The 23,267-nt window shown below is 60.4% G+C and overlaps 1 protein-coding gene and 3 pseudogenes across 3 annotated transcripts; 3 read left to right on the forward strand and 1 right to left on the reverse strand.

Moving 5' to 3' along the window:
- Positions 1-1,862: 1,862 nt before the first annotated feature.
- On the forward strand, positions 1,863-23,174 carry DNMT1 (DNA methyltransferase 1). Of its 3 annotated transcripts, none has more exons than XM_065654964.1 (34): positions 1,863-1,960; positions 4,955-4,997; positions 5,877-5,984; positions 7,186-7,441; positions 8,585-8,657; positions 9,826-9,916; positions 10,035-10,075; positions 10,185-10,236; positions 10,554-10,637; positions 10,730-10,839; positions 10,926-11,044; positions 11,218-11,310; positions 11,834-11,985; positions 12,727-12,914; positions 14,133-14,322; positions 14,523-14,620; positions 14,733-14,880; positions 14,984-15,099; positions 15,241-15,442; positions 15,520-15,656; positions 15,769-15,942; positions 16,463-16,684; positions 17,085-17,277; positions 17,406-17,496; positions 18,040-18,174; positions 18,292-18,574; positions 18,671-18,812; positions 19,589-19,755; positions 19,830-20,007; positions 20,263-20,458; positions 20,530-20,693; positions 20,811-20,927; positions 22,178-22,268; positions 22,801-23,174. In XM_065654964.1, exons 1-34 carry the CDS (start codon positions 1,899-1,901, stop codon positions 22,842-22,844), a joined length of 4,560 nt encoding a protein of 1,519 aa, XP_065511036.1. In that variant the 5' UTR covers positions 1,863-1,898; the 3' UTR covers positions 22,845-23,174. The 3 variants fall into 3 exon arrangements, with proteins under 3 accessions (XP_065511036.1, XP_065511037.1, XP_065511038.1); XM_065654965.1 differs by having other exon boundaries at positions 15,523-15,656; XM_065654966.1 differs by lacking the exon at positions 1,863-1,960 and adding an exon at positions 4,145-4,198.
- On the reverse strand, positions 6,748-6,866 carry LOC136001014 (5S ribosomal RNA; annotated as a pseudogene).
- LOC136001015 (5S ribosomal RNA) lies at positions 21,166-21,284 on the forward strand (annotated as a pseudogene).
- On the forward strand, positions 21,460-21,578 carry LOC136001013 (5S ribosomal RNA; annotated as a pseudogene).
- Positions 23,175-23,267: the final 93 nt, after the last annotated feature.

Genomic DNA, 23,267 nt, shown 5'->3' on the forward strand with positions numbered 1-23,267 from the left:
ACAGGGATGGGGATGGGATGGAGGGACAGGGATGGCGGTGGAGGGGCGGGGATGGGGATGGAGGGACAGGGATGGGGATGGGATGGAGGGACAGGGATGGGGATGGAGGGACGGGGATGGGGATGGAGGGACAGGGATGGGGATGGGATGGAGGGACAGGGATGGCGGTGGAGGGGCGGGGATGGGGATGGAGGGACGGGGGTGGCAACGGAGGGACGGGGGTGGCAGTGGAGGGACGGGGATGGGGATGGAGGGACGGGGGTGGCGGTGGAGGGACGAGGATGGGGATGGAGGGATGGGGATGGGGATGGAGGGACGGGGATGGGGATGGAGGGACGGGGATGGGATGGAGGGACGGGGATGGGGACGGAGGGACGGGGATGGGGATGGGATGGAGGGACGGGGATGGAGGGACGGGGATGGGGATGGAGGGACGGGGATGGGGATGGAGGGACGGGGATGGAGGGACGGGGATGTCGGTGGAGGGACGGGGATGGGGACGGAGGGACGGGGATGGGGACGGAGGGACGGGGATGGGATGGAGGGACGGGGATGGGGACGGAGGGACGGGGATGGGATGGAGGGACGGGGATGGGATGGAGGGATGGGGATGGGGATGGAGGGACAGGGATGGGGATGGAGGGACGGGGATGGAGGGACGGGGATGGGGATGGAGGGACGGGGATGGGGACGGAGGGACGGGGATGGGATGGAGGGACGGGGATGGGGATGGCGATGGAGGGACGGGGATGGAGGGACGGGGATGGCGATGGAGGGACGGGGGTGGGATGGAGGGACGGGGGTGGCGGTGGAGGGACGGGCATGGCGATGGGGATGGAGGGACGGGGGTGGCGGTGGCGGGACGGGGGTGGCGGTGGCGAGACGGGGGTGGCGGTGGCGGGACGGGGGTGGCGGTGCATGGGGGAATCCCGCGGGGCCGGGAAAGGCCGCGGCTGATTCATCGCAACCCAGGGGGGGCCACTGGCGGGTTTGGGGCCAACAAAAGGGGGTCGAGCTCGTTGGCGAGGGCTCCTTGGGCCTCGGCGGCTCCTCGCCGAGGCGCTGGGGACGCGGGGGCCCGGGACGGGGCTGTGCTGGGGGGCTCGGGGGTCTGGGGGGTCCGTGCTGCCCCATGGGCGCAGCGCGGGGGTCGGTGGGTGCTGGGGGGCGCGGAGCAGCCCTGCGGCTGCAGCGGGGCAGTGGTACAGCCCGTCCCCCCCATCCCCGCCGTGGTATGACCCGTGTCCCCCCCCATCCCCTCCGTGTTTTGGCGTGGGACACGCCCCCCCCGTCCCCGCAGTGGTACAGCCCACGTTCCCCATTCCCTGCAGTGTTATGGGTCGTTCCCCCCCCGGCCTTCGCCATGGTATGGCCCTTGTCCCCCCCCCGCCCCGCAGTGGTGCGGTCCGGCCGCTCCCCCCCGTCCTGCAGTGGTACAGCCCACGTTCCCCATTCCCTGCAGCGTTATGGGTCGTTCCCCCCCGCAGCCTTCGCCATGGTATGACCCGTGTCCCCCCCCCCGGCCCGCAGTGGTGCGGTCCCCCTGAGGCGGCCCCGCCCGGCCCGGCCCGGCCCGGCCCCTCCGGGCCGCTCTCCCCGGGCCGCCCCGCTCCGGCCGCCCCCGCACAGGTACCGCAGCCCCCGCCCCGGCCCGGTGCGGGGGGTTGGGGAGTGGGGGGGAAGGGGGGGTCCCCCGTTCTTCCCGCCCCCGTGAGCGGCGTCCTCCCCGCCCAGTCCGGAATGGTCCGTCCCCCCCCCCCCCCGGAATGGTCTCTCCCGCTCTCCTCGTCGCCCCCCCCGCCCCCCGCCGCCATGGTCTCGCCCGGCGCCGCCCCGCCCCCGCCGCTGGTTTCCGCGCGAATCCGCCGCCCGGTCGCGCCGCTCCCGCCGCCGCCCCGATGCCGGCCCGGGCCGCCCCGCTGCCCCCCCCGGCCCCGCTGCCCGCCGAGCTGCGCCGACGGTGAGTCCCCGGGCCCGGCGGCGGCCCCTCCGCGGCCCGGGCCCGGCGTCGTCCCGCCCCGCCGGGGCCGTTAGTGCGCTGCACGGCCCGGCCCTGAGCCCGGGCACGGCGCTGACCCCCCCGGGGCTGCACTGACAGCCCCCCCGGCAGTGCGCTGCACGCCCCCGGGGCTGCGCAGCATCGCGCTGACCCCCCCGGGGCTGCCGTGAGCCCCCCGGTTCTGCACTGGCACCCCTGGGACTGCACTGACAGCCCCCCAGGAGTGCACTGCATCGCACTGACCCCCCCGGGACTGCACTGACAGCCCCCCCGCAGTGCACTGCATCGCACTGACCCCCCCGGGACTGCACTGACAGCCCCCCCGCAGTGCACTGCACACCCCCGGGACTGCGCTGCATTGCACTGACCCCCCCAGGACAGCACTGACAACCCCCCCACAGTGCACTGCATCGCACTGACCCCCCCGGGACTGCACTGACAGCCCCCCAGGAGTGCACTGCATTGCACTGACCCCCCCGGGACTGCACTGACAGCCCCCCAGGAGTGCACTGCATTGCACTGACCCCCCCGGGGCTGCCGTGAGCCCCCCGGTTCTGCACTGACACCCCCGGGACTGCACTGACAGCCCCCCCGCAGTGCACTGCACACCCCCGGGACTGCACTGCATTGCACTGACCTCCCCGGGAGTGCACTGACAGGCCCCCAGGAGTGCACTGCATCGTACTGACCCCCCCCAGACTGCATTGACAACCCCCCAGGAGTGCACTGCATCACACTGACCCCCCCCGGACTGCACTGACAACCCCCCCACAGTGCACTGCATCACACTGACCCCCCCAGAACTGCACTGACAACCCCCCCCCAGTGCACTGCATCGCACTGACCCCCCCGGGACTGTACTGACAGCCCCCCAGGAGTGCACTGCACTGACCCCCTGGCCCGGTCCAGCCCTGACAGCCCCCAGCACTGCACTGCATTGCATTGACCCCCCCGGGAGTGCATTGCCAGCCCCCCGGCACTGTACTGTCACCCCCCGGCATTGCACTGCATCGCCCCACTGCTGCGCTGCACTGACAGCCCCACTATTATTGCACTGCAGTGCCCCCCCAAGTGGTGCAGCCCTTGCAGTGTGTGGACACCCCCCCCCCCCGTTTGCAATGCACTACACCCCCATACACTGCATGGCCCTGACCCCCCCCATGCACTGCACAGACCCCCGCACTGCATTGATGCCCCCCCGTGCAGTGTCCTGGTCCCCTATCCATTGCATGGACCCCCCCAGCACTGCCCTGACCCCCCCATGCACTGCACATACCCCTGCACTGCATTGACCCTCTCAGCACTGCACAGACCCCCCAGCACTGCACAGACCCCCCCGCACTGCACTGACCGCCCCATGCAGTGTCCTGGTCCCCTATCCATCGCATGGACCCCCCCAGCACTGCACAGACCTCCCAGCACTGCACAGACCCCGCAGCACTGCACTGACCCCCCCGTGCAGTGTTCTGGTCCCCTATCCATCGCATGGACCCCCCCAGCACTGCACAGACCCCCCCACGCTGTCACTGACCCCCAGGACCCCATTGCCCCCCACCACTGCTCAGCACCGGGAGTCCCCCCGTCCCCCCTGCCCCACGGGGCAGCCCCGACCCCCAGTTATGGGGGGGACACAATCTGGGGTGGGGGGGGGTCCCATCAGGGTGCTCCCGCCCCACGTGGTGTTGGGGACACCTGGGCCTTGCCCCCGCGTGGCTTTGTCCCCGCGTTGCCGCTCGGGGCACCCACTTGGAGTCGGGGGGTCCCTGGGTGCCCCCGACCTTTCCGCAGGGTGGGGGGCCCAGAAAAGCTTTCGGGGGGGGGGGGCGAGCAGAAGTGGGGCGCAGCAGGGATTGGGGGGGGTGGTTCCGAGCCATCCGGAGGGATCCGGCACCGTCCCGGCGTCCCTCTCCCCGGCACACGGTGGGGTTCGGCGTTTCCTGCGCCGTGTTCCCCGCCGCCCGGCTATTGTCCCTTCCGCTCGCCTCCCGGCATCCCCCGGCCGGCGGGAAGCAGTTGGGGGGGGTCACGGCGCTCGCTGGCCCCCGCCGGAGCCGTTCTCCGCTTCGGCGTCCCCTCTTCCGGTGCGGCGGGCGCGCGGCACGGCCTCGGCGCGGCACAGCCTTGGCGCGCCCCGACCTTTCCCCGTCCCGCCGTTGGCGTTTGCCGGAGCGCCGCCGGCATGGCCGTCCTCAAACCCAGGTGCCATATCGCCCGCCTGCTTTATTTGTATTTTCTGGGGGTGGCGGGTGGCGATGCGGACCCCCCTTCTTCTCCTTCCTTTTCGGCACGAAGCTGAAAAAAGCGGGGAGCCCCGGTGAGACGGGAGCGAAGGGAGAGCCGGCCATGCCGGTGGCACCGGAGATGTCCCGTCCCCTGTCCCGGCAGGCGGAAGCATTCCTGGGGGGGCGGCCGCATGGCCCCGCTTTGGCGGACGGGCTCCCCGTTTCGGTGGGAGGGCCGCGGCGAGCCGTGGGGGGAGCGCTGGGGTCACGCCGAGCCCCCCCCGGGCGATGGCCGTGGGGTTTGTCCCTCGCCGTGGGGCTGGGGACCGGCCGCCCCCCCACCAGCACCGCGCAGGGGCTGCGCCGGCCGCTTCCCCCCACCCTCCGTCGCCGCTTTGTGCCGCCGGCGCCGTGGGAAGACGACACGTGGCTTCTCCCCCGTGTTCTTTTTTGCCATCTCCACGCCGGGGGGCAGCGACCCCTCCACTGCGCCCTCGGGGCATCCCTGGGGCACCAGTGTCCCCGTGCTGTCCCCTTGCTGTCCCCTTGCTGTCCCTTTGCTGTCCCCTGCCCGGGAGCCGAGCATCCCTCTCATACCGAGGGGGTTCGGTCCATCTTTGCGGTCGCGACCGGCGCCGTTTCTGGAGCCGCCGGGGTGATTTTGGGGACCTGCCGGTGTCCCCCTCCCGTGGCTCTGTCACCCGTCTGGTCCCCAACACTCTTCTCTTTGCAGGCTGCAGGACTTGGAGAGGGATGAGGACGCCCTGAGCGAGAAGGTGAGTGCGCCGGGCTCGCCGGGAGCTGCGTTTCCACCCAATTTGGGCGCCGCCGTCCTGCGCCGTCACCGCCGGTGCTGCCGTTGGGCCGGTGGAGCTCCCGGACGCTCGGCGCGGCCGTGACGCCGGCGCCGCGATCGCTCGGTGCTCCCGAACGGCTCGTTTGGGTCGCGACAACCCCATGAACGCTCCGGGCTCGGGGAAGAGCGGCTGGAAAAGGAAAAGGACCGGGGGGTGTTGAACATTGGGGGGTGTTGAACACGAACCAGCGCGTGGCCAGGTGGCCAAGAGGCCACCAGCATCCTGGCTTGTGTCACCAGCGCTGTGGCCAGCGGGACCAGGGCAGTGACCGTCCCCTGGGCTGGGCACCGGGGAGGCCAAACCGCGGATCCTGGGGGCGGTTTTGGGGCCCTGCGGCCAAAAAAGAGCTCGAGCGGGTTCAGAGGAGGGAACGGAGCTGGGGAAGGGGCTGGAGAAGGAGGCTGAGGGTGGAAATTTGGGGTGATTTCTTCCCCAAAGGGCTGTGGGGCGTTGGAACAGGCTGCCCAGGGCAGTGCCGGAGCCGCCATCCCCGGAGGGGTGAACGGAGGAGGCTCCCGGGGACGTTTTAGTGCCGGGGTCGGGTTATGGGTGGACTCGGTGACCTTTTCCAACTCGAATGATTCTCTGATTCGATGTTTTGCTGATTCTGCGGCGTTGGGAGGGGGCCGGAGCGCGAGCCCCCCGTGCGTCCCGATGCCGCCGCAGGCCCCGTGTCCCTTCGGCACATCCAAACCTCCATCACCTCCCAGCAGGACGACCGGGAGCGCCGGGCGGTTGGGCTCAGCGTCCCCGCCGTGTCCCCTCAGTGTCCCCTCAGTGTCCCCCGTGTCCCCGCAGGAGTGCGTCCGGGAGAAGCTGAGCCTCATCCATGGCTTCCTGCAGGCCGACGTGCAGAACCAGCTGAGCGAGCTGGAAGCCAAACTCCGCTGCGAGGAGCTGTCGGAGGTGAGACCCCCCCGATTTTCGGCGAGGGTTTGGGGCTGTTGCTTCCCAGTGGCACCGGGGGCGGGGTTCGCAGAATTCCGGAATGTCAGGGAGGGGAAGGGACCTCGGAAGCTCATCCAGCCCGATCCCCCCGCCGGAGAAACACCCCGATGAGGTTACACAGAACCAGGCGGGTTGGAATGATCCAGAGGAGGAGACTCCACAGCCTCCCTGGGCAGCCTGGGCCGGGCTCTGGCACCCTCGCCGGGAAGAAGTTTCTTCCCATCTTGAAGCGGAACCTCCTGTGTTCCAGTTTGCACCCGTTGCCCCTTGTCCTGTCGCTGTTGTCACCAACGGCTCCATCCTCCTGACGCTCCCCCTTTCCATATTGACAACCATTAATGTCACCCCTCAGTCTCCTCTTCTCCAGCTCAGAGCCCCAGCTCCGCAGCCGTTCCCACACGGGAGCTGCTCCACTCCCTCCAGCATCTTCGTGGCTGCGCTGGGCTCTCCCAACAGTTCCCTGTCCTTGGACTGAGGGGCCAGAACTGGACACAATATTCCAAATGCGGCCTCACCAGGGCAGAGCAGAAGGGCAGGAGACTCTCTCTGGACCTACTGACCACCCCCTTTCTAATCCCCCCAGGTCCCACTGGCCTTCCTGGCCACAAGGGCCCAGCGCTGGCTCAGCCCCAGCACCCGGTGTTCCCAGCTGGTCTCCCATCCAAGCACTAACCGGGCCCGACCCTGCTTAGCTTCCGAGATCGGGATCCAGCGCTGGCTCAGCCCACAGCACCCGATATTCCCAGCTGGTCACCCATCCAAGCACTTACCGGGCCCGACCCTGCTTAGCTTCCCAGATCAGATGAGATCGGGCGTTCTCGGGGTGCTGTGGCTGTATATATTTTATATATATATATATATCTGTATGTGTATATATATATTCCCCAAGCATATCCTGACAGTATCTGAACTAAGCCCTTTTTACGCGGTCACGCTGCTGTCCCCAGGACCCCCAGGCCCCTTTTCACCGCTCTCCACCAGGTCGTTCCCAACTGACACTGGACCCCGGGGCTGCTCCTGCCCACGTGCAACACTCCGCACTCGTTCCATTTCATTCAGTTCCTCCGTGCCCGGCTCTCCAGCCCGTGCAGGTCTCTGGATGGCAGCACAGCCCTCCGGTGCCGCCACCCCTCGCGTTTAACGCCACCGTCCTCCCCAGGAGCGCTACCTGGCCAAGGTCAAGGCTCTGCTGCGCCAGGAGCTCTCGGCGGAGAATGGGGCGGCGCCGGCACCCAACGGCTGCTCCAGAAACGGCGCCTACGGCAGCGACGACGACTCGGAGCGAGCGGGAGGCGATGGGGACGAGGACGGCGCCGGCGACGGGGACGAAGCGGCCGGTTCGTCCTCCTCCTCCTCGGCACCCGCCGCGCCGGCGCGCAGGGCCCGCAGGAGCCGATCCAGCGGCGACGGCAAAAGTAACGCTGGGTTCTTCCGTCCCCTCGTCCCCGTTAGAGGGTTGGTCGCCGTGGAGGCGTGAGCGCGGGGTTTGCCGAGGGAAATAGTTGCGGGCGTAAAGAAAATAGTGATATAGAAGGGAGTAATCTGAGCGGAGAAAATAATGATGTAAAAGAGAAAAAATAATTGCATAAGTAGGTAAAACAATAATATAAAAGGGAAAAAATGTTTGTGTAAGGAGGTGAAATAATAATATAAAAGAGAAAAAACAATTGTATAAGTAGGTAAAATAATAATAATATAAAAAAAAAAAATTGTATAAGTAGGTAAAATAGTAATATAAAGGAAAAAAAAATTGTATAAGTAGGTAAAATAATAATACAAAGGAAAAAAGTAATTGTATAAGTAGGCAAAATAATAATATAAAAGAAAAAATAATTGTATAAGTAGGTAAAATAATAATATAAAAGAAAAAATAATTGTATAAGTAGGTAAAATAATAATATAAAAGAAAAAAATAATTGTATAAGTAGGTAAAATAATAATACAGAAAAGAAATAAAGTAATCACATTAGTAAATTATAATATGGTAAAGAAATAAAGTAACCGTGTATATAAAATAATTATGTGAAAAAGAAATAACATAATCCTGTAAGTAAATGAAATAATAATACGTAAAAGAAATAAAGTAGTCGTGTAAGTAAATGACATATAATAACATGAAAAAGGAATAAAGTAGTCGTGTAAGTAAGTGACATAATAATATGAAAAACAAATAAAGTAATCATGTAAATAAGTGAAATAGTGATATGGAAAAGAAATAAAATAGTCGTGTAAGTAAATCATATAATAATATCAAGAAATAGTCATGTAAGTAAATAATAATATAAAAAAGAGATAAAATAATTGTATAAGTAAAATAATAGTATAAAAATAATTGTATAAGTGAAGAAAATAGTAATATAAAAATAATTATACAAACCCAAACCAATTATATAAACAAATAATAAAAAATGAGAAAAGACAATTTTACAGCTAGCTAAACTAATAATAGAAAAGTATAGAAAATAGTAGAGGAGCCAGGCCGGTGGTCCCAGCCCCGCGGGGTGTTTGCGGGAGGTGTCCCCATCATGAACACGATGCTTGGTCGTTTTAATTGGCAGAGTCCCCCGGCAGTTCGCGGGTGACGCGGAGCTCCGGCCGGCAGCCCACCATCCTCAGCCTGTTCTCCAAGAGGTCGGGGCGGGGACGCGGTGACCCTGGGGACGGGGTGATGGTGGGGACGGGGTGACCCTGGGGACACCGCGGGGATGGGGTGACCACAGGGAGGCGGTGACGGCGGGGACGCGGTGACCCTGGGGACGGGGTGACCCTGGGGACGGGGTGACGGCGGGGACGCGGTGACCCTGGGGACGGGGTGATGGTGGGGACGCGGTGACCCTGGGGACACCACGGGGATGGGGTGACCACAGGGAGGTGGTGACGGCGGGGACGCGGTGACCCTGGGGACGGGGTGACGGCGGGGACGTGGTGACCCTGGGGACGCGGTGACCCTGGGGACGGGGTGACCCTGGGGACACCACGGGGATGGGGTGACCACAGGGATGCGGTGACGGCGGGGATGGGGTGACCCTGGGGACACCACGGGGATGGGGTGACCACAGGGATGCGGTGACGGCAGGGATGGGGTGACCCTGGGGACACCGCAGGGACGGGGTGACGGCGGGGACGGGGTGACCCTGGGGACAGGGTGACCCTGGGGACGGGGTGACGGCGGGGACGGGGTGACCGTGGGGACAGGGTGACCCTGGAGACGGGGTGACGGCGGGGATGGGGTGACCCTGGGGACACCGCGGGGATGGGGTGACCACAGGGATGCGGTGACGGCAGGGACAGGGTGACCACGGGGATGGGGTGACCCTGTGGATGGGGTGACGGTGGGGACGGGGTGACCGTGGGGACGGGGTGACCATGGGGACGGGGTGACCCTGTGGATGGGGTGACGGTGGGGACGGGGTGACCGTGGGGACGGGGTGACCATGGGGACGGGGTGACGGCGGAGATGGGGTGACCTGGGGACGGGGTGACCGTGGGGACAGGGTGACCATGGGGATGGGGCGACCGTGGGGATGGGGTGACCCTGGGGACAGGGCGACGGTGGGGACGGGGTGATGGCAGGGACAGGGTGTTCCCCAGGGCTCGTACTGGGACCAGTTTAGTGTCTTTTTTAATGATCTGGTGAAGGGATCGTGCGCAGGTGACACCTTAGGGACCCGGGTTAGCGACGCGTTGGGCTCGCGGTTGGACTCGGTGACCGCAAGGGTCTTTCCCAACCAAAATCACTCGAGGATGCGATGGGAACCGACGCCTCTGGGGTTGAGCCGTCGCGTTCGCAAACCGGCAGGTCCAACAAACGGAAATCGGACGAGGTGAACGGGGACGTGAAGCAGGAAACCATGAGCGTGGAGAAGGAGGAAGAGGAGCTGGAGGAGAAGGTGGGTGCCGGTGCCTTTTGGTGGCTGAAGGTTTGGCCGGCGGCTTTGACAACTCGAGTGTCTTGTCCTGGAGGGCGTTGTGCTCTCCAGCCTTAACACCTTTTAATTCTCCCTCAAGGAACAAGATGAGAAAAGGATGAAAATGGAAACCAAAGAAGGGTAAGGAGGAAGGAGAGCGCTCCCACCCTCGGCGCCCGCTTCCCTCCGTGCGCGGAGGGAACGACAACGTTCTGCTGCTCTTCATCCCTTCGTGATTTCTTCTGCTTAGGTTGGAGATAAAAGATGAAATTACTCAGGTTAAAACTACGCCACTTGCTAAAGTAAGTTCCTTTTCCTCCATCTCAGCGTTTTGGGGGCTTGTTTGATTCTTTTTAACTCCTCCGAAGAGCGCTTAGATTTTCTGTAAGGGGAAGATAAAGCCGTTTCCAGCCCTTTCCGCCTCTCGGAATCAAGGCGGGGAGCAGCAGAGCCTGGATGACCTTGGGCTGTTTTCGAAGCGAGGGCAGCGGCTGCTGTTTTGCCGCCCGGCCGCTTTAATAAAACGAGGGTCGCGCTAACGAAGCGGCACGTTTGGGGAAGGAGCTTTGAGCTGAAGCTCGGGCAGAGCAAAGCCGACGCCGTCTCCCCTCTCTCGCAGACCACCCCTCCCAAGTGCATGGACTGCAGGCAGTACCTCGACGATCCCGACCTCAAATTCTTCCAAGGGGATCCCGGCGATGCCGTAAGGGATTTAACGTTCCTTCTCCGGGCGCGGGGAGAGCCGTCGCATTAGCGGGAATGCTCGCTAACCGTCCTCCTCTCTCCCCGGCGCAGCTGGAGGAACCAGAAATGCTGACGGACGAGCGCTTGTCCCTCTTCGACGCCAACGAGGACGGGTTCGAGAGCTACGAGGACCTGCCGCAGCACAAAGTCACCTCTTTTAGGTGAGACGCGGGGTGTAAAAAAACCCCACAGAATTTGCAAACCCCGCGGGCCGACGCCTCCGACTCCAACCTCTGTCCCTCGGCAGCGTCTACGACAAGCGGGGTCACTTGTGTCCCTTTGACACTGGCCTGATCGAGAGGAACATCGAGCTGTATTTCAGCGGCGCCGTCAAGCCCATCTACGACGACAACCCTTGTCTGGACGGTGAGTTGGGCGCGCGGGAGCCTCGATTGTCACCTTAGATGTTTGTCACCTTCAATTTCAGCTCAACGCTACGTGCAAAGTCAGATCCGGGTGGCACTTTGTCACCCGTAGCTGCTCGATTTTTGTTTTTTGGGGGGCACTGAAGACTGAAATCGGTGTTTTCTCGCTTTCAGGTGGAGTGAGAGCCAAGAAGTTGGGACCCATCAATGCCTGGTGGATCACAGGCTTCGACGGAGGGGAGAAAGCGCTGATCGGCTTCAGCACGGGTGGGTGAGCCGGGACGGGGACGTTGGGCGCCAGGAGAGCTTTGGGATTTAAGTCTTTGCCGCGCGGGAAGGAGCTTTATTTGTCTTCCTGGACTTTGCTGCTGCTGGGAACTCGCACCGTCAAGGAGGAGCGTGCCAAAGCTCGGATCTGGGTTTATTTAAGCTCAGCAGCACCCAGGCTTGTGTTAAATCCTTAGAAAACCTCACAGGATCCGTCCTCCGGTCCGTCCGCTGTGGGAAGCCACCAGCGCAACCCGGGCACGGCTCAAAGTCGCTCTCAGAGGGAGTTTTCTCTTTCCTCTTGCCCTCTTTTGCCCCCCTTTCAGGGCTCTGTTCCTTCCTTGCTCCGCTCCCTGGGTTTTTTGGCCAGGTTTGTGTTGAGAAAGGTCTTGGAGGAACGTCCAGTCCCGTCCGTGTCCCGGTTCTTGCCAGATTGGGGGAAGAAGGCTGATACTGGGGGGTTGAAAACTCCCACCTCGTTCTTAAAACCCGCTCAATTCCCCGGTGTTTAACCGCCCCGCAGCCTTCGCGGATTACATCCTGATGGAGCCCAGCGAGGAGTACGCCCCCATCTTCGCCCTCATGCAAGAGAAGATCTACATGAGCAAAATCGTCGTGGAGTTCCTGCAGAACAACCGCGACGTCAGCTACGAGGATCTGCTCAACAAAATCGAGGTGGACGACCCGTGCCGGGTGGGGTTTGCGGGGTGGGCGGGTGTTATTTGGTCGCTTTTTCCCCGACCGCCCCCTGTCCCGTCCCAGCGGGTGGGATTAGGGACGAGTTCGCTCTGAACGCGACGCGCGCCCTGAGTTAACTCCGGGTATTTCTGTGCGGCGACGTGAAGCGGATGACGAACGCTTGCTCCGGGGGTCCGATTCAATGATGGATTTACTAAAAGCACGCGGTGGGATACAAATTACAGCAATTAGTGACTTGCCAGAAGTATAATATCACTAAACTTATCAATACAAAAAATGGTGGATTGGCAATGGTTAGTAACTATAATGCAAAACTTAAGGCTTTAGCAGCGGAACTTACTGTGATGTTACCTTTATATGTTCAAGAAGAAGGAAAAGAGAAGAAAAATGAAGTAAATATGATAGACTAAGATATCAGAGAGAGTAAGATATCGCAATGAGGCCACGAGGCCTTCGCTGTTAATTGCCTCTATATTAAAAACCTTCCACGAAACTTTGGGATAGGCAAAGTGTCGGCCTCCGCAGCCAGCTATCTTTTCATTAATTGCCTCTATATTAAAAACCTTCTACGAAACTTTGGGATAGGCAAAGTGTCGGCCTCCGCAGCCAGCTATCTTTTCCACCCCGAGACGTTGAAGGTGTAATGTCGTTCTTTGTCTTAATTGGGATGTGGGGAGCGCTTCGGGGTTGTCACCCCCCCACCCTGACTCCTTGCAGACCACGGTCCCCCCCGCCGGGCTCAACTTCAACCGCTTCACGGAGGACTCGCTGCTGCGCCACGCGCAGTTCGTGGTGGAGCAGGTGGAGAGCTATGACGAGGCCGGCGACAGCGACGAACCCCCCGTCCTCATCACCCCCTGCATGAGGGATTTGATCAAACTGGCCGGCGTCACCCTGGGGAAGAGGTGAGCCCCGTGTCCCCCCCCGCCGCGGAGACGCTCGCGTTTGGGGGGGTCGGTTCCGCGTGGGTTTCCTTCCAGGAAAAGCCTTTAGGTTGTTCCCAGCTGGGGTGAAGATTCGGGCTCGGCGGCTGGGACGTGGGAGCAGAAATCCTCCCCAAATTGGGCAAACCCTCTGCCCGGTGCTGCCCCAAGACGCTGGGTTGGGTCCCCAGAGCCCGGCTTTGCTCGTTGTCCCTTTGGGGATCACTTTGCCTCTTAGGCGACTGTCCCGGTTGAGACGGACAAACGACACGGACCAAGTTCTTCCAGGATGAAAGTAGTAGATGCCATTTGTTGCCACAAGCGTGTTTTTGTACAGTTGTACCCACTCACGTGTTTCTTCGCTATTGGTTAAAAGTTACAGCAGTAACATCTCATTGGCTAATTTGCTATCGTCAGCGTTACTCTTCTACTCCTTTCTTTCTTGGGATACATCCTTTCTTTCTCAGGGGTGCATCCCTTCTTTCTCTGGGGTGCATCCCTTCTTTCTTTGGGGTGCATCCCTTCTTTCTCTGGGGTGCATCCCTTCTTTCTCAGGGGTACATCCCTTGTTTCTCAGGGGTGCATCCCTTCTTTCTCAGGGGTACATCCCTTCTTTCTCTGGGGTGCATCCCTTGTTTCTTTGGGGTGCATCCCTTCTTTCTCACGGGTACATCCCTTCTTTCTCAGGGGTGCATCCCTTCTTTCTCAGGGGTGCATCCCTTCTTTCTCACGGGTACATCCCTTCTTTCTCAGGGGTGCATCCCTTCTTTCTCAGGGGTGCATCCCTTCTTTCTCTGGGGTGCATCCCTTCTTTCTCACACGTACATCCCTTCTTTCTCAGGGGTACATCCCTTCTTTCTCAGGGGTACATCCCTTCTTTCTCTGGGGTGCATCCCTTCTTTCTCAGGGGTGCATCCCTTCTCTCTCCTGGGTACACTTTAATATCTCCGGATACTCCTTTACTCCCATCTTTCTCACGGGTAAACCTTAATACCTTCGAGGCTGATGTCTGTTCCCATACCTTCTGTCAGGCAATCCACGGACCCGCCGTAGTTTCCCCCAGGGGACCCCGCGGTGGTTTTTGGGGCGCCCCGGGACAAGCCGCGTTCCCTGGGGACCCTCCTGGGGCGCCGGGCTGTGGGTTGGGGCTGTAGCTCTCAGCGATACGAGGCACAGGGTCCCCTCTCCCGTTGGTCGCAGGCGAGCCGTCAGGCGCCAAGCCATCCGGCACCCCACCAAAATAGACAAGGACAAGGGGCCCACCAAAGCCACCACCACCAAACTGGTGTACCACATCTTCGACACCTTCTTCTCGGAGCAGATCGAGAAAGACGAGAGGGAAGACGACAAGGAGAACGCCATGAAGCGCCGGCGCTGCGGCGTCTGCGAGGTAACGGGGAGGGGGAGACGTGAAGCCCAAGCGACCTGATTCCCTCTGTCCCCTCCGTCTGTGAATGTCCCTTTCTGGGGTCGCTCCCTTGGGGCCGGGGAACTATTTCCAGAGGTCACCGAGGTCCCTGTCGCTCCCGCCCCGGGGTTTTTTGGCTGCGTTTGGCCATGCTCAGCCTGTCCCCTTGTCCCCTTCTCCAGGTCTGCCAGCAGCCCGAGTGCGGGAAGTGCAAAGCCTGCCAGAACATGGTGAAATTCGGGGGCAGCGGACGGAGTAAACAGGCGTGTTTGCAGCGGAGGTGCGTCCCCCCCCGGCAGAAACGCCTCCCGCCAAAGTCCTCCCCGCTCCGGAGAGAGGGGACGCGGTCCCCGCGCTGTGTCCTGCTGCAGCGACTGTCCCCGCGTCCCCAGGTGTCCCAACTTGGCCGTCCGGGAAGCTGATGAGGATGAGGAGGTCGACGACAACATCCCCGAGATGCCGTCGCCCAAGAAGATGCTGCAAGGGAGGAAGAAGAAGCAGAACAAGAGTCGCATCTCCTGGGTGGGGGAACCCATCAAGGTGGGTTTGGGGCAGGAACCCGCTCCCCTCTCACCGGGGTGGGCGCGGGGGCTGCGTCGTGCACCGACTCGGGGGGGTTTAACCGTCCCCTCCGCTTTGGCAGAGCGATGGGAAGAAGGATTATTACCAGAGGGTCTGCATCGACTCGGAGACGCTGGAGGTGGGAGATTGCGTCTCCGTCAGCCCCGACGATCCCACCAAACCCCTCTACCTCGCCAGGTTGGTGCCGCGGGGCTGAGGGGACGAGTTTCCGCACCCGCTGGGGTGGGACGTTGGCGCAGACAGCTGATGTTCCTAATTAAAGGACGCTAATTACTTGGCTTTCCTGGCGCCCCGTAACGGCGAGTCCTCTCCGCGCAGGGTGACGGCCATGTGGGAGGACAGCAGCGGGCAGATGTTCCACGCTCACTGGTTCTGCCCCGGCTCCGACACCGTCCTGGGAGCCACCTCCGACCCTCTGGAGCTCTTCCTGGTGGACGAGTGCGAGGACATGCAGCTCTCCTACATCCACGGCAAAGTCAAGGTCATCTACAAGGCGCCCTCGGAGAATTGGTCCATGGAGGTGGGTGACGGCCCCGCGAATCCCCGCCCCGGCGCGGATCCCGGCGCGGATCCCGACGAACACACGCTCTCTCCCAGCAGGGCGGGCTGGATATGGAGATCAAGATGGTGGAAGACGACGGGAGGACTTATTTTTACCAGATGTGGTACGACCAGGAGTACGCCCGCTTCGAATCCCCGCCGAAAACCCAGCCGGCGGAGGACAATAAATACAAGTGAGCGCGCGCGGGGCGGCGGCTCTGCCCAAAACGGCTCCCGGCGGTGCCGCGAGCGGCATCGGCGGCGTCACCCTCACCGTGCTCTGCTCGTCCCCCCCTTTCCCCGCAGGTTCTGCATGAGCTGCACGCGTCTGGACGAGGTGCGGCAGAAGGAAATCCCCAAAGTGGCCGAACCCCTGGAAGAAGGGGACGGGAAGATGTTCTACGCTGTGGCCACCAAGAACGGGGTGCAGTACCGCGTGGGGGACGGCGTCTACCTCCTGCCAGAAGCCTTTTCCTTCAGGTTGGTGCTTGCAGGAGGCTGGAAACGCTTCCAGGATGCTCCTCGGGTCGAGCTTTTAGTAGCGGAGGCCGTAATCTCCAGGTGCTGAATCTCACCTGTAAGCGAAACACCCGTCACCCTCATTTCCCAAAGTTTAGCTTAGAAATAAAGGCGCCTCGAACCCCAATTTCACCTCCCGTTATTAAACTGAGCGACTTCTCTCTGCTCAGACAGCCCTGGCCGCTGAGCTGCCGCGTTTCGGCAGATGGAATCCTTTTGTGCGTCGCTTTTTTTTTCTTTAAAAAGAGCGAGGCTGGGTAGATGGAAAAGGTGAAACAAGAGCCTGCCCGTGCCTGTAATTATGGGAGAAACGGCAAAGCCCTTGGGGAAGAGGTTTGGGTGCTGGCGTCTCGCTCTGCAGCTGTGAACCCCTCGGTTACGTGATGTCAAATTGCTGCAGAGAAGGATGCTCTGTACTGCTCGGCGTATTTTTGGGGGGGCGAAAGGGATCCCCTAACATCTTCCTTCCCCTTCTCCCCAGCATGAAACCCGCCAGCCCCGCCAAACGCCCCAAAAAGGAGGCGGTGGACGAGGAGCTGTACCCGGAGCATTACCGCAAATACTCGGAGTACATCAAGGGCAGCAACCTGGACGCCCCCGACCCTTATCGCGTGGGCCGCATCAAAGAGATCTTCTGCAACATCCGCAGCAACGGCAAACCCAACGAGGCCGACATCAAGCTGCGGATCTGCAAGTTCTACAGGTGAAGTCGCCGTGCTGGGGCCTGGGTTTTTACAGCCGAATCTGCGCGGGCTCGTGGTTGTTTCCCCCCGCGCCGCGGAGGCATGGAAGGGAGAGGAACGTGCTGACGCTCAGACCGTGTGTGTAAAGCTCTCCGCGCTTTACATCTCTCTGCCTTTAAATCAATTTACCAGCTCCGGTGCCAATTCCCTCTCCTTCCTCTAAGGAAAAAACCCCAAAATACGTTTTGGTGTGAAACAAATCGTCCCTTTGGAGCCGTGCCCAGGCAAATGCGCGGCCAGAGGAAACGAACCCTCTTGTCTCTGGGGAGACAGCGGCGGTTGGACGGGGGTGAGGACCTTGCTAATCTTGCTAAAAACGTTTCCTTAATCTTTTTTTTTTTTAATTTTTTCCCCCCGCAGACCCGAAAACACGCACAAATCCATGAAAGCCAGCTACCACGCCGACATCAACCTCCTGTACTGGAGCGACGAGGAGACCACGGTGGATTTCCGCGCCGTGCAGGGCCGCTGCACCGTGGTGTACGGGGAGGACTTGACTGAGAGCATCCAGGATTATTCCGCCGGTGGGCTCGACCGCTTCTACTTCTTGGAGGTGAGGGTGACACAAGGTTCGAGGGGTGTCTGTGCCCTGCTCTTTGGGGTGCTGGTGATGCCTCGGCCATTTCTGAGCTAGAAAAGCTTTTTGTATTCGAAACGTCCCGAATCGTTTCTCTCCCCCAGGCTTATAACGCAAAAACCAAGAGCTTTGAGGATCCTCCCAACCACGCTCGGAGCTCCGGCAATAAAGGGAAGGGGAAAGGGAAAGGGAAAGGTGAGTCTGTTCGCGGGAAGAGGGCTCGGCTGGGTGAACCGGTTCGCGTCTGCCGAGCAGAGATAAGATCTGCCGCCGACCAGATGTTTCTGCGCTCTGCTCCTCGCTCCGACGCTCCGGCAGGATGCGGCTCTGTGTGTTTTTTTAAAGGCACTTAAGCTCTTCAAAATAAAACCTTGCAGCGAGAGCGCCTGGGCCCGGAGAGATTTCAAAGCTTTTCACTTGCCAACCCTTTGCTCCGGAGCGTTGGGCTTTGTACCCGGCTCCCGACACGAGGAGCTGCCCTCTGAGTTATCGCTGCGCCCATCTGACCCTGGAAAACTCTCTGCCTGCGCCCACGGGCGCTTGGATGGAAAGGGGGGAAAAGACGAGAGGTTTCCCTTCCAAATTCAAGGGCGTATCCTGGCAGTGGTGGTGAAAAAGGAGCAGAAAGGTGCTGGAAGCTGGTGCTATAACTGCTGCGGAGGAGGAGAGGGAGAAGAATTTGCCTCGTAAGCACTTAGAGGAGGAAACGACTTTGCCTTTTGATGGTTCCGTTCGCAGGCAAAGGCAAAGGGAAGTCGTCGGCGAGCTGCGAGCAGAGCGAGCAGGAGCCGGCCGAGCTCAAGCTCCCCAAGCTGCGCACCCTGGACGTGTTCTCGGGCTGCGGGGGGTTGTCCGAGGGCTTCCACCAGGCAGGTGAGCGGCGCGGCGGGGAGCGGCGGCGGCACGGCCGCCGGTGCTGGCGCCGGGGTGGCGAGCCAGCGCTCTGCTCCCCCGCACAGGCTCCAGATCCTCCGCTTTGTGTCTCCCCAGGCGTGTCGGAGACGCTCTGGGCCATCGAGATGTGGGAACCGGCCGCCCAGGCTTTTCGCTTGAACAATCCCAGCACCACCGTCTTCACGGAGGATTGTAACGTGCTGCTGAAGCTGGTGATGTCCGGCGAGAAGACCAATTCGCTGGGGCAGAAGCTGCCGCAGAAGGGGGACGTGGAGATGCTGTGCGGGGGCCCCCCGTGCCAGGGCTTCAGCGGCATGAACCGCTTCAACTCCCGCACCTACTCCAAGTTCAAGAACTCCTTGGTCGTCTCCTTCCTCAGGTGAGCGCAGAGGTGGCGAGGAGCTGTCGGGGGCCTAAGCGTGGACCCCCCTTGCCTCAAATACCGCTCTGCCCTCCTTCCTCTTCCTCCTCGCAGCTACTGCGACTACTACAGACCGCGGTTCTTCCTTCTGGAGAACGTCAGGAACTTCGTGTCCTTCAAACGTTCCATGGTGCTAAAGCTCACCTTGCGTTGCCTCGTCCGCATGGGTTACCAGTGCACCTTCGGGGTGCTGCAGGTAGGGTGCTGCGTCACCCCGAGACACTAAATTGGGGAGAAAACCCTTCTCCCCTCAGCCGGCTTGGCCGCGGATCGTCTCCTCCAAAGGAGCGCTTGGCTACGTTGCTAGACAAAGACAAAGGAGTACAGAGATAAAATATATATTACAAAAAATACGCCAGCCCGAATGGTAAATAGTTCTAATGGCCAAATGTACAGAGCAGCGACTGGAAAGATAGACAGGAAAAGAGGAATACACATACGTTGATGTATCAGTGGATTTCTCATAGGGCGTATGTACTTGAGTACAGGCTTAAAGGTTCCCTCAAGAAAATATATTAACTGGGAAACATTCAGTCAGCCTCCAAAGATCTAGAGCTTGCTGCAGAAAGGAATATTGAAACGTGCCTTAAGCATGATCTAAAATGAAACGTTTGAGAGGATTTTATGAAGAAATAGCGTTCCAGGGGACTCGATGAAAGCAAAGCCCTGAATCCCACTTTGATGACAAAGCCGGGTCCCAAAGGCTTTTCGTGTTGATCACCACCGAGACCCTTTTCCGTTACCCAGACATCCTTCCCTCGAGGTCCAAGCAGGTCTTTTGCAGCCTCTTTATCCTGTCTGTGGTGCTTTAAGACCAAGGTGCAGCAGGCAATTCAAAAGAAAATGTCATAGCACTTGGCTGTGTCGCTCCTTGGCTTCCCTCGGTGGCTTGGGGGGACATTCTGAGCTCTTTGAGGACACGAACCGGTTGGGGAAGCTCCAGCGACATCAGGAGTTGTCCCTTCCTTCCAGGCTGGCCAATACGGCGTGGCCCAGACGCGCCGGAGAGCCATCGTCCTCGCCGCAGCGCCCGGCGAGAAGCTGCCCATGTTCCCCGAACCTTTGCACGTCTTTGCGCCTCGTGCCTGCCAGCTGAGCGTCGTGGTGGACGACAAGAAGTTCGTCAGCAATATCACCCGGTGAGCCTTCGGAGCCGCGCCGGGGCCGAGCAGGGTGACGTTTTGGGCGCTCACGGCTCCCCGCTTCCTCCCAGGACGTATTCCGGCCCCTTCCGCACCATCACCGTGCGCGACACCATGTCCGACCTGCCGGAGATCAGGAACGGTGCCTCCGCCTTGGAGATTTCCTACAACGGGGAGCCCCAGTCCTGGTTCCAGCGGCAGATCCGGGGCTCCCAGTATCAGCCCATCCTCAGGGACCATATCTGTAAGGTGCGGATGTCGGGGTGCGCTCGGACCCCCCAAACCTGAGACCCGAACCGAGATGGGGGGTCAAGGGCAGGTTGGACGTGAGGTGGGGTGAGAGGGACCGTCCCCAAGCCCTCCCTGGTTAACTATCCCAAAGATGATGGAGCTGCTGGGACTTGTCCCTCTCCCCCAGCCTTCCCAGGACGGGGGACAGGGGCTCTTGGGGTGGCCGGTGTCCCCCCATGTCCCCCGTGGTGACAGCAGGCTCATCGTTGGCAGGACATGAGCGCCCTGGTCGCCGCCCGGATGAGACACATCCCTTTGGCGCCCGGTTCCGATTGGCGCGACCTGCCCAACATCGAGGTGCGGCTGTCGGACGGCACGACCACGCGCAAGCTGCGCTACACGCACCACGAGAAGAAAAACGGCCGCAGCAGCTCCGGAGCGTTGCGGGGGGTCTGCTGCTGCGCCGAAGGTGGGTGCCGGCTCCCCAAAAACGGCCGCGGGCGCTTTTCCGTCCCCCTCTTACCCTCCCCATCTCCCCAGGGAAACCCTGCGACCCCGCCGACCGGCAATTCAACACCCTCATCCCATGGTGCCTGCCGCACACCGGCAACCGGCACAACCACTGGGCCGGGCTCTACGGGCGCCTGGAGTGGGACGGCTTCTTCAGCACCACTGTCACCAACCCTGAGCCCATGGGCAAGCAGGTGGGTGCCACCAAATCCCTCCGTGCCGCCAAATCTGGCCCCCGCGCCGGGAAAGGGGCGGGTGTTGCCGAACGGCGGCCGCGGTTCTGAGTGCGTTGGGTTTCCTCGTTGCCGCAGGGTCGGGTGCTGCACCCGGAGCAGCACCGGGTGGTGAGCGTGAGGGAGTGCGCCCGCTCCCAGGGCTTCCCCGACACCTATCGCCTCTTCGGGAACATCCTCGACAAGCACAGACAGGTGAGCGGTGGCCGTTTACCGGCACCAAACCCGGCACCTGCGGAACACGGCGTTAACCCGGTGTTAACTCTCCCAGGTTCCAGTATAAGTTGGGGAACGACCTGTTGGAGAGCAGTGAAAAGGGACCTGGGGGTCCTGGGGACAGCAGGGTGACCACATAAAAAGGGTTTAGTTCAGATACTGTCAGGATATGCTTGGGGAACATATATATATACGTACGGATATATATATATAAAATATGTACAGCCACAGCACCCTGAGAACGCCCGATCTCATCTGATCTGGGAAGCTAAGCAGGGTCGGGCCCGGTTAGTGCTTGGATGGGAGACCAGCTGGGAACACCGGGTGCTGGGGCTGAGCCAGCGCTGGGCCCTTGTGGCCAGGAAGGCCAGTGGGACCTGGGGGGGTTAGAAGGGGATGGTCAGTAGGTCAGAGAAGTTCTCCTGCCCTCTGCTCTGCTCTTGAGAAAAGGGTTTAGTTCAGATACTATCAGGATGTACTTGGGGAATATATATATATGTATATATAAAATACATACAGTCATAGCACCCTGAGAATGCCCAATCCCGTCTGGTCTTGGAAGCTAAGCAGGGTTGGGCCCGGTTAGTGCTTGGATGGGTGACCGGCTGGGAGCACCGGGTGCTGGGGCTGAGCCAGCGCTGGGCCCTTGTGGCCAGGAAGGCCAGTGGGACCTGGGGGGTTAGAAGGGGGGTGGTCAGTAGGTCCAGAGGTTCTCCTGCCCCTCTGCTCTGCCCTGGTGAGGCCGCATCTGGAATATTGTGTCCAGTTCTGGCCCCTCAGTCCAAGGACAGGGAACTGTTGGGAGAGCCCAGCGCAGCCACGAAGATGCTGGAGGGAGTGGAGCAGCTCCCGTGTGGGAACGGCTGAGGAGCTGGGGCTCTGAGCTGGAGAAGAGGAGACTGAGGGGTGACATTAATGGTTGTCAGTATGGAAAGGGGGAGCGTCAGGAGGATGGAGCCGTTGGTGACAACAGCGACAGGACAAGGGGCAACGGGTGCAAACTGGAACACAGGAGGTTCCGCTTCAAGATGGGAAGAAACTTCTTCCCGGCGAGGGTGCCAGAGCCCGGCCCAGGCTGCCCAGGGAGGCTGTGGAGTCTCCTCCTCTGGATCATTCCAACCCGCCTGGTTCTGTGTAACCTCATCGGGGTGTTTCTCCGGCGGGGGGATCGGGCTGGATGAGCTTCCGAGGTCCCTTCCCCTCCCTGACATTCCGCGATTCTGTCGCAGGTCGGTAACGCGGTGCCTCCTCCTCTAGCCAAAGCCATCGGGCTGGAGATCAAATGGTGCGTGTTGGCGAAGCTGAAGGAAGACATGGCGGGTAAGTGCCGCGCTGGGGAGGTTGGAAACACCATCCCCAGCTCAGCCCTTGATCCTGTATTTCTAATTATTAAACCGTGTTTTAAGGAATTAGAGAACTCGTCGTTTAGGAGAGCGTTAAGGTAGCAAACTTTAAAGATGAACCAACCTTGTAACCGTAAATCTTTGTACCTGGTAATCATACCCTGTCTTAAAATTGACGTAGATTTATGAGATATTCTTTTAAAACAGGTAACTGAGAAGTAAATGAGAAACATGGGAATGTTAGTTAGCGTTGGTTAATTAGTATACGCATAGAATGTGTTACTGGTTGTCAAGAATTGTAATGAATACGTAATTCTTCTGTCAGAATATAATATGGAGGGACACCCCCGGTGCTCACTAAGAAATCCTCCTTTTAAACCCCTAAAACGTGATTTTAAGAGGCCGTTACTTTGCCGATTTTACAGTCTGACCCTGTCTGGGGGTCCCAGGGCCCACGGGGGCCGCTCGGGGTTGGGGAACAGCGGTGTCACCCCCTCGTGTCCCCACAGGGACCAGCGCCCCGGACAAGGCGGAAACCATGGAAACCAACTGACGCGCGGCCTCCGCTCCGCCACCAGGACCCGCAAACACGCGCCCGTTAATTTTAACCCCTTTTTTGTTGGTTTTATTTGATTTTTGTTCGTTTTTTTTTTTTTTCAAATCCCCGGCCCCGCTCGTGTCCCCCGCCGCTGTCCGTGCTGGTCAAACTCCATCACCCCCTGGGCAGAGGCCTCTGGGACCCCTGGGCTCCAGGCCCTGCCCTGTTTTTACGCCGCATTGTATTGAAAATAATCGGCCGCTTTGTACAAGTGGGAATTGATACTTTATGTAGTTTTTATATGTTGTAATATTTCTTCAAATAAATCTCTCCTATAAATTATAACCCCTCGGCCCGCGTTTCCTTTCTCCGGGCCCAGCGTAGGCCTCGGGGTTGCTTAGCAACCGCTTCCCGGCGTGCAGCGCGGCCTGCCGCGCC

The sequence above is a fragment of the Caloenas nicobarica genome, chromosome 36 (assembly GCF_036013445.1).
Source record: "Caloenas nicobarica isolate bCalNic1 chromosome 36, bCalNic1.hap1, whole genome shotgun sequence".
Lineage (NCBI taxonomy): Eukaryota > Metazoa > Chordata > Aves > Columbiformes > Columbidae > Caloenas > Caloenas nicobarica.

What these genes read in the sequence shown, in the direction of transcription:
- DNMT1 (XM_065654964.1), top strand. Translation starts at nt 1,899, where the DNA reads ATGCCGGCCCGGGCCGCCCCGCTGCCCCCCCCGGCCCCGCTGCCCGCC. An exon ending in CAGGCGTGTTTGCAGCGGAG is followed by an intron (nt 14,621 to 14,732) that starts GTGCGTCCCCCC and finishes CCGCGTCCCCAG; the next exon opens with GTGTCCCAACTTGGCCGTCC. An exon ending in TCCTCGACAAGCACAGACAG is followed by an intron (nt 20,928 to 22,177) that starts GTGAGCGGTGGC and finishes ATTCTGTCGCAG; the next exon opens with GTCGGTAACGCGGTGCCTCC.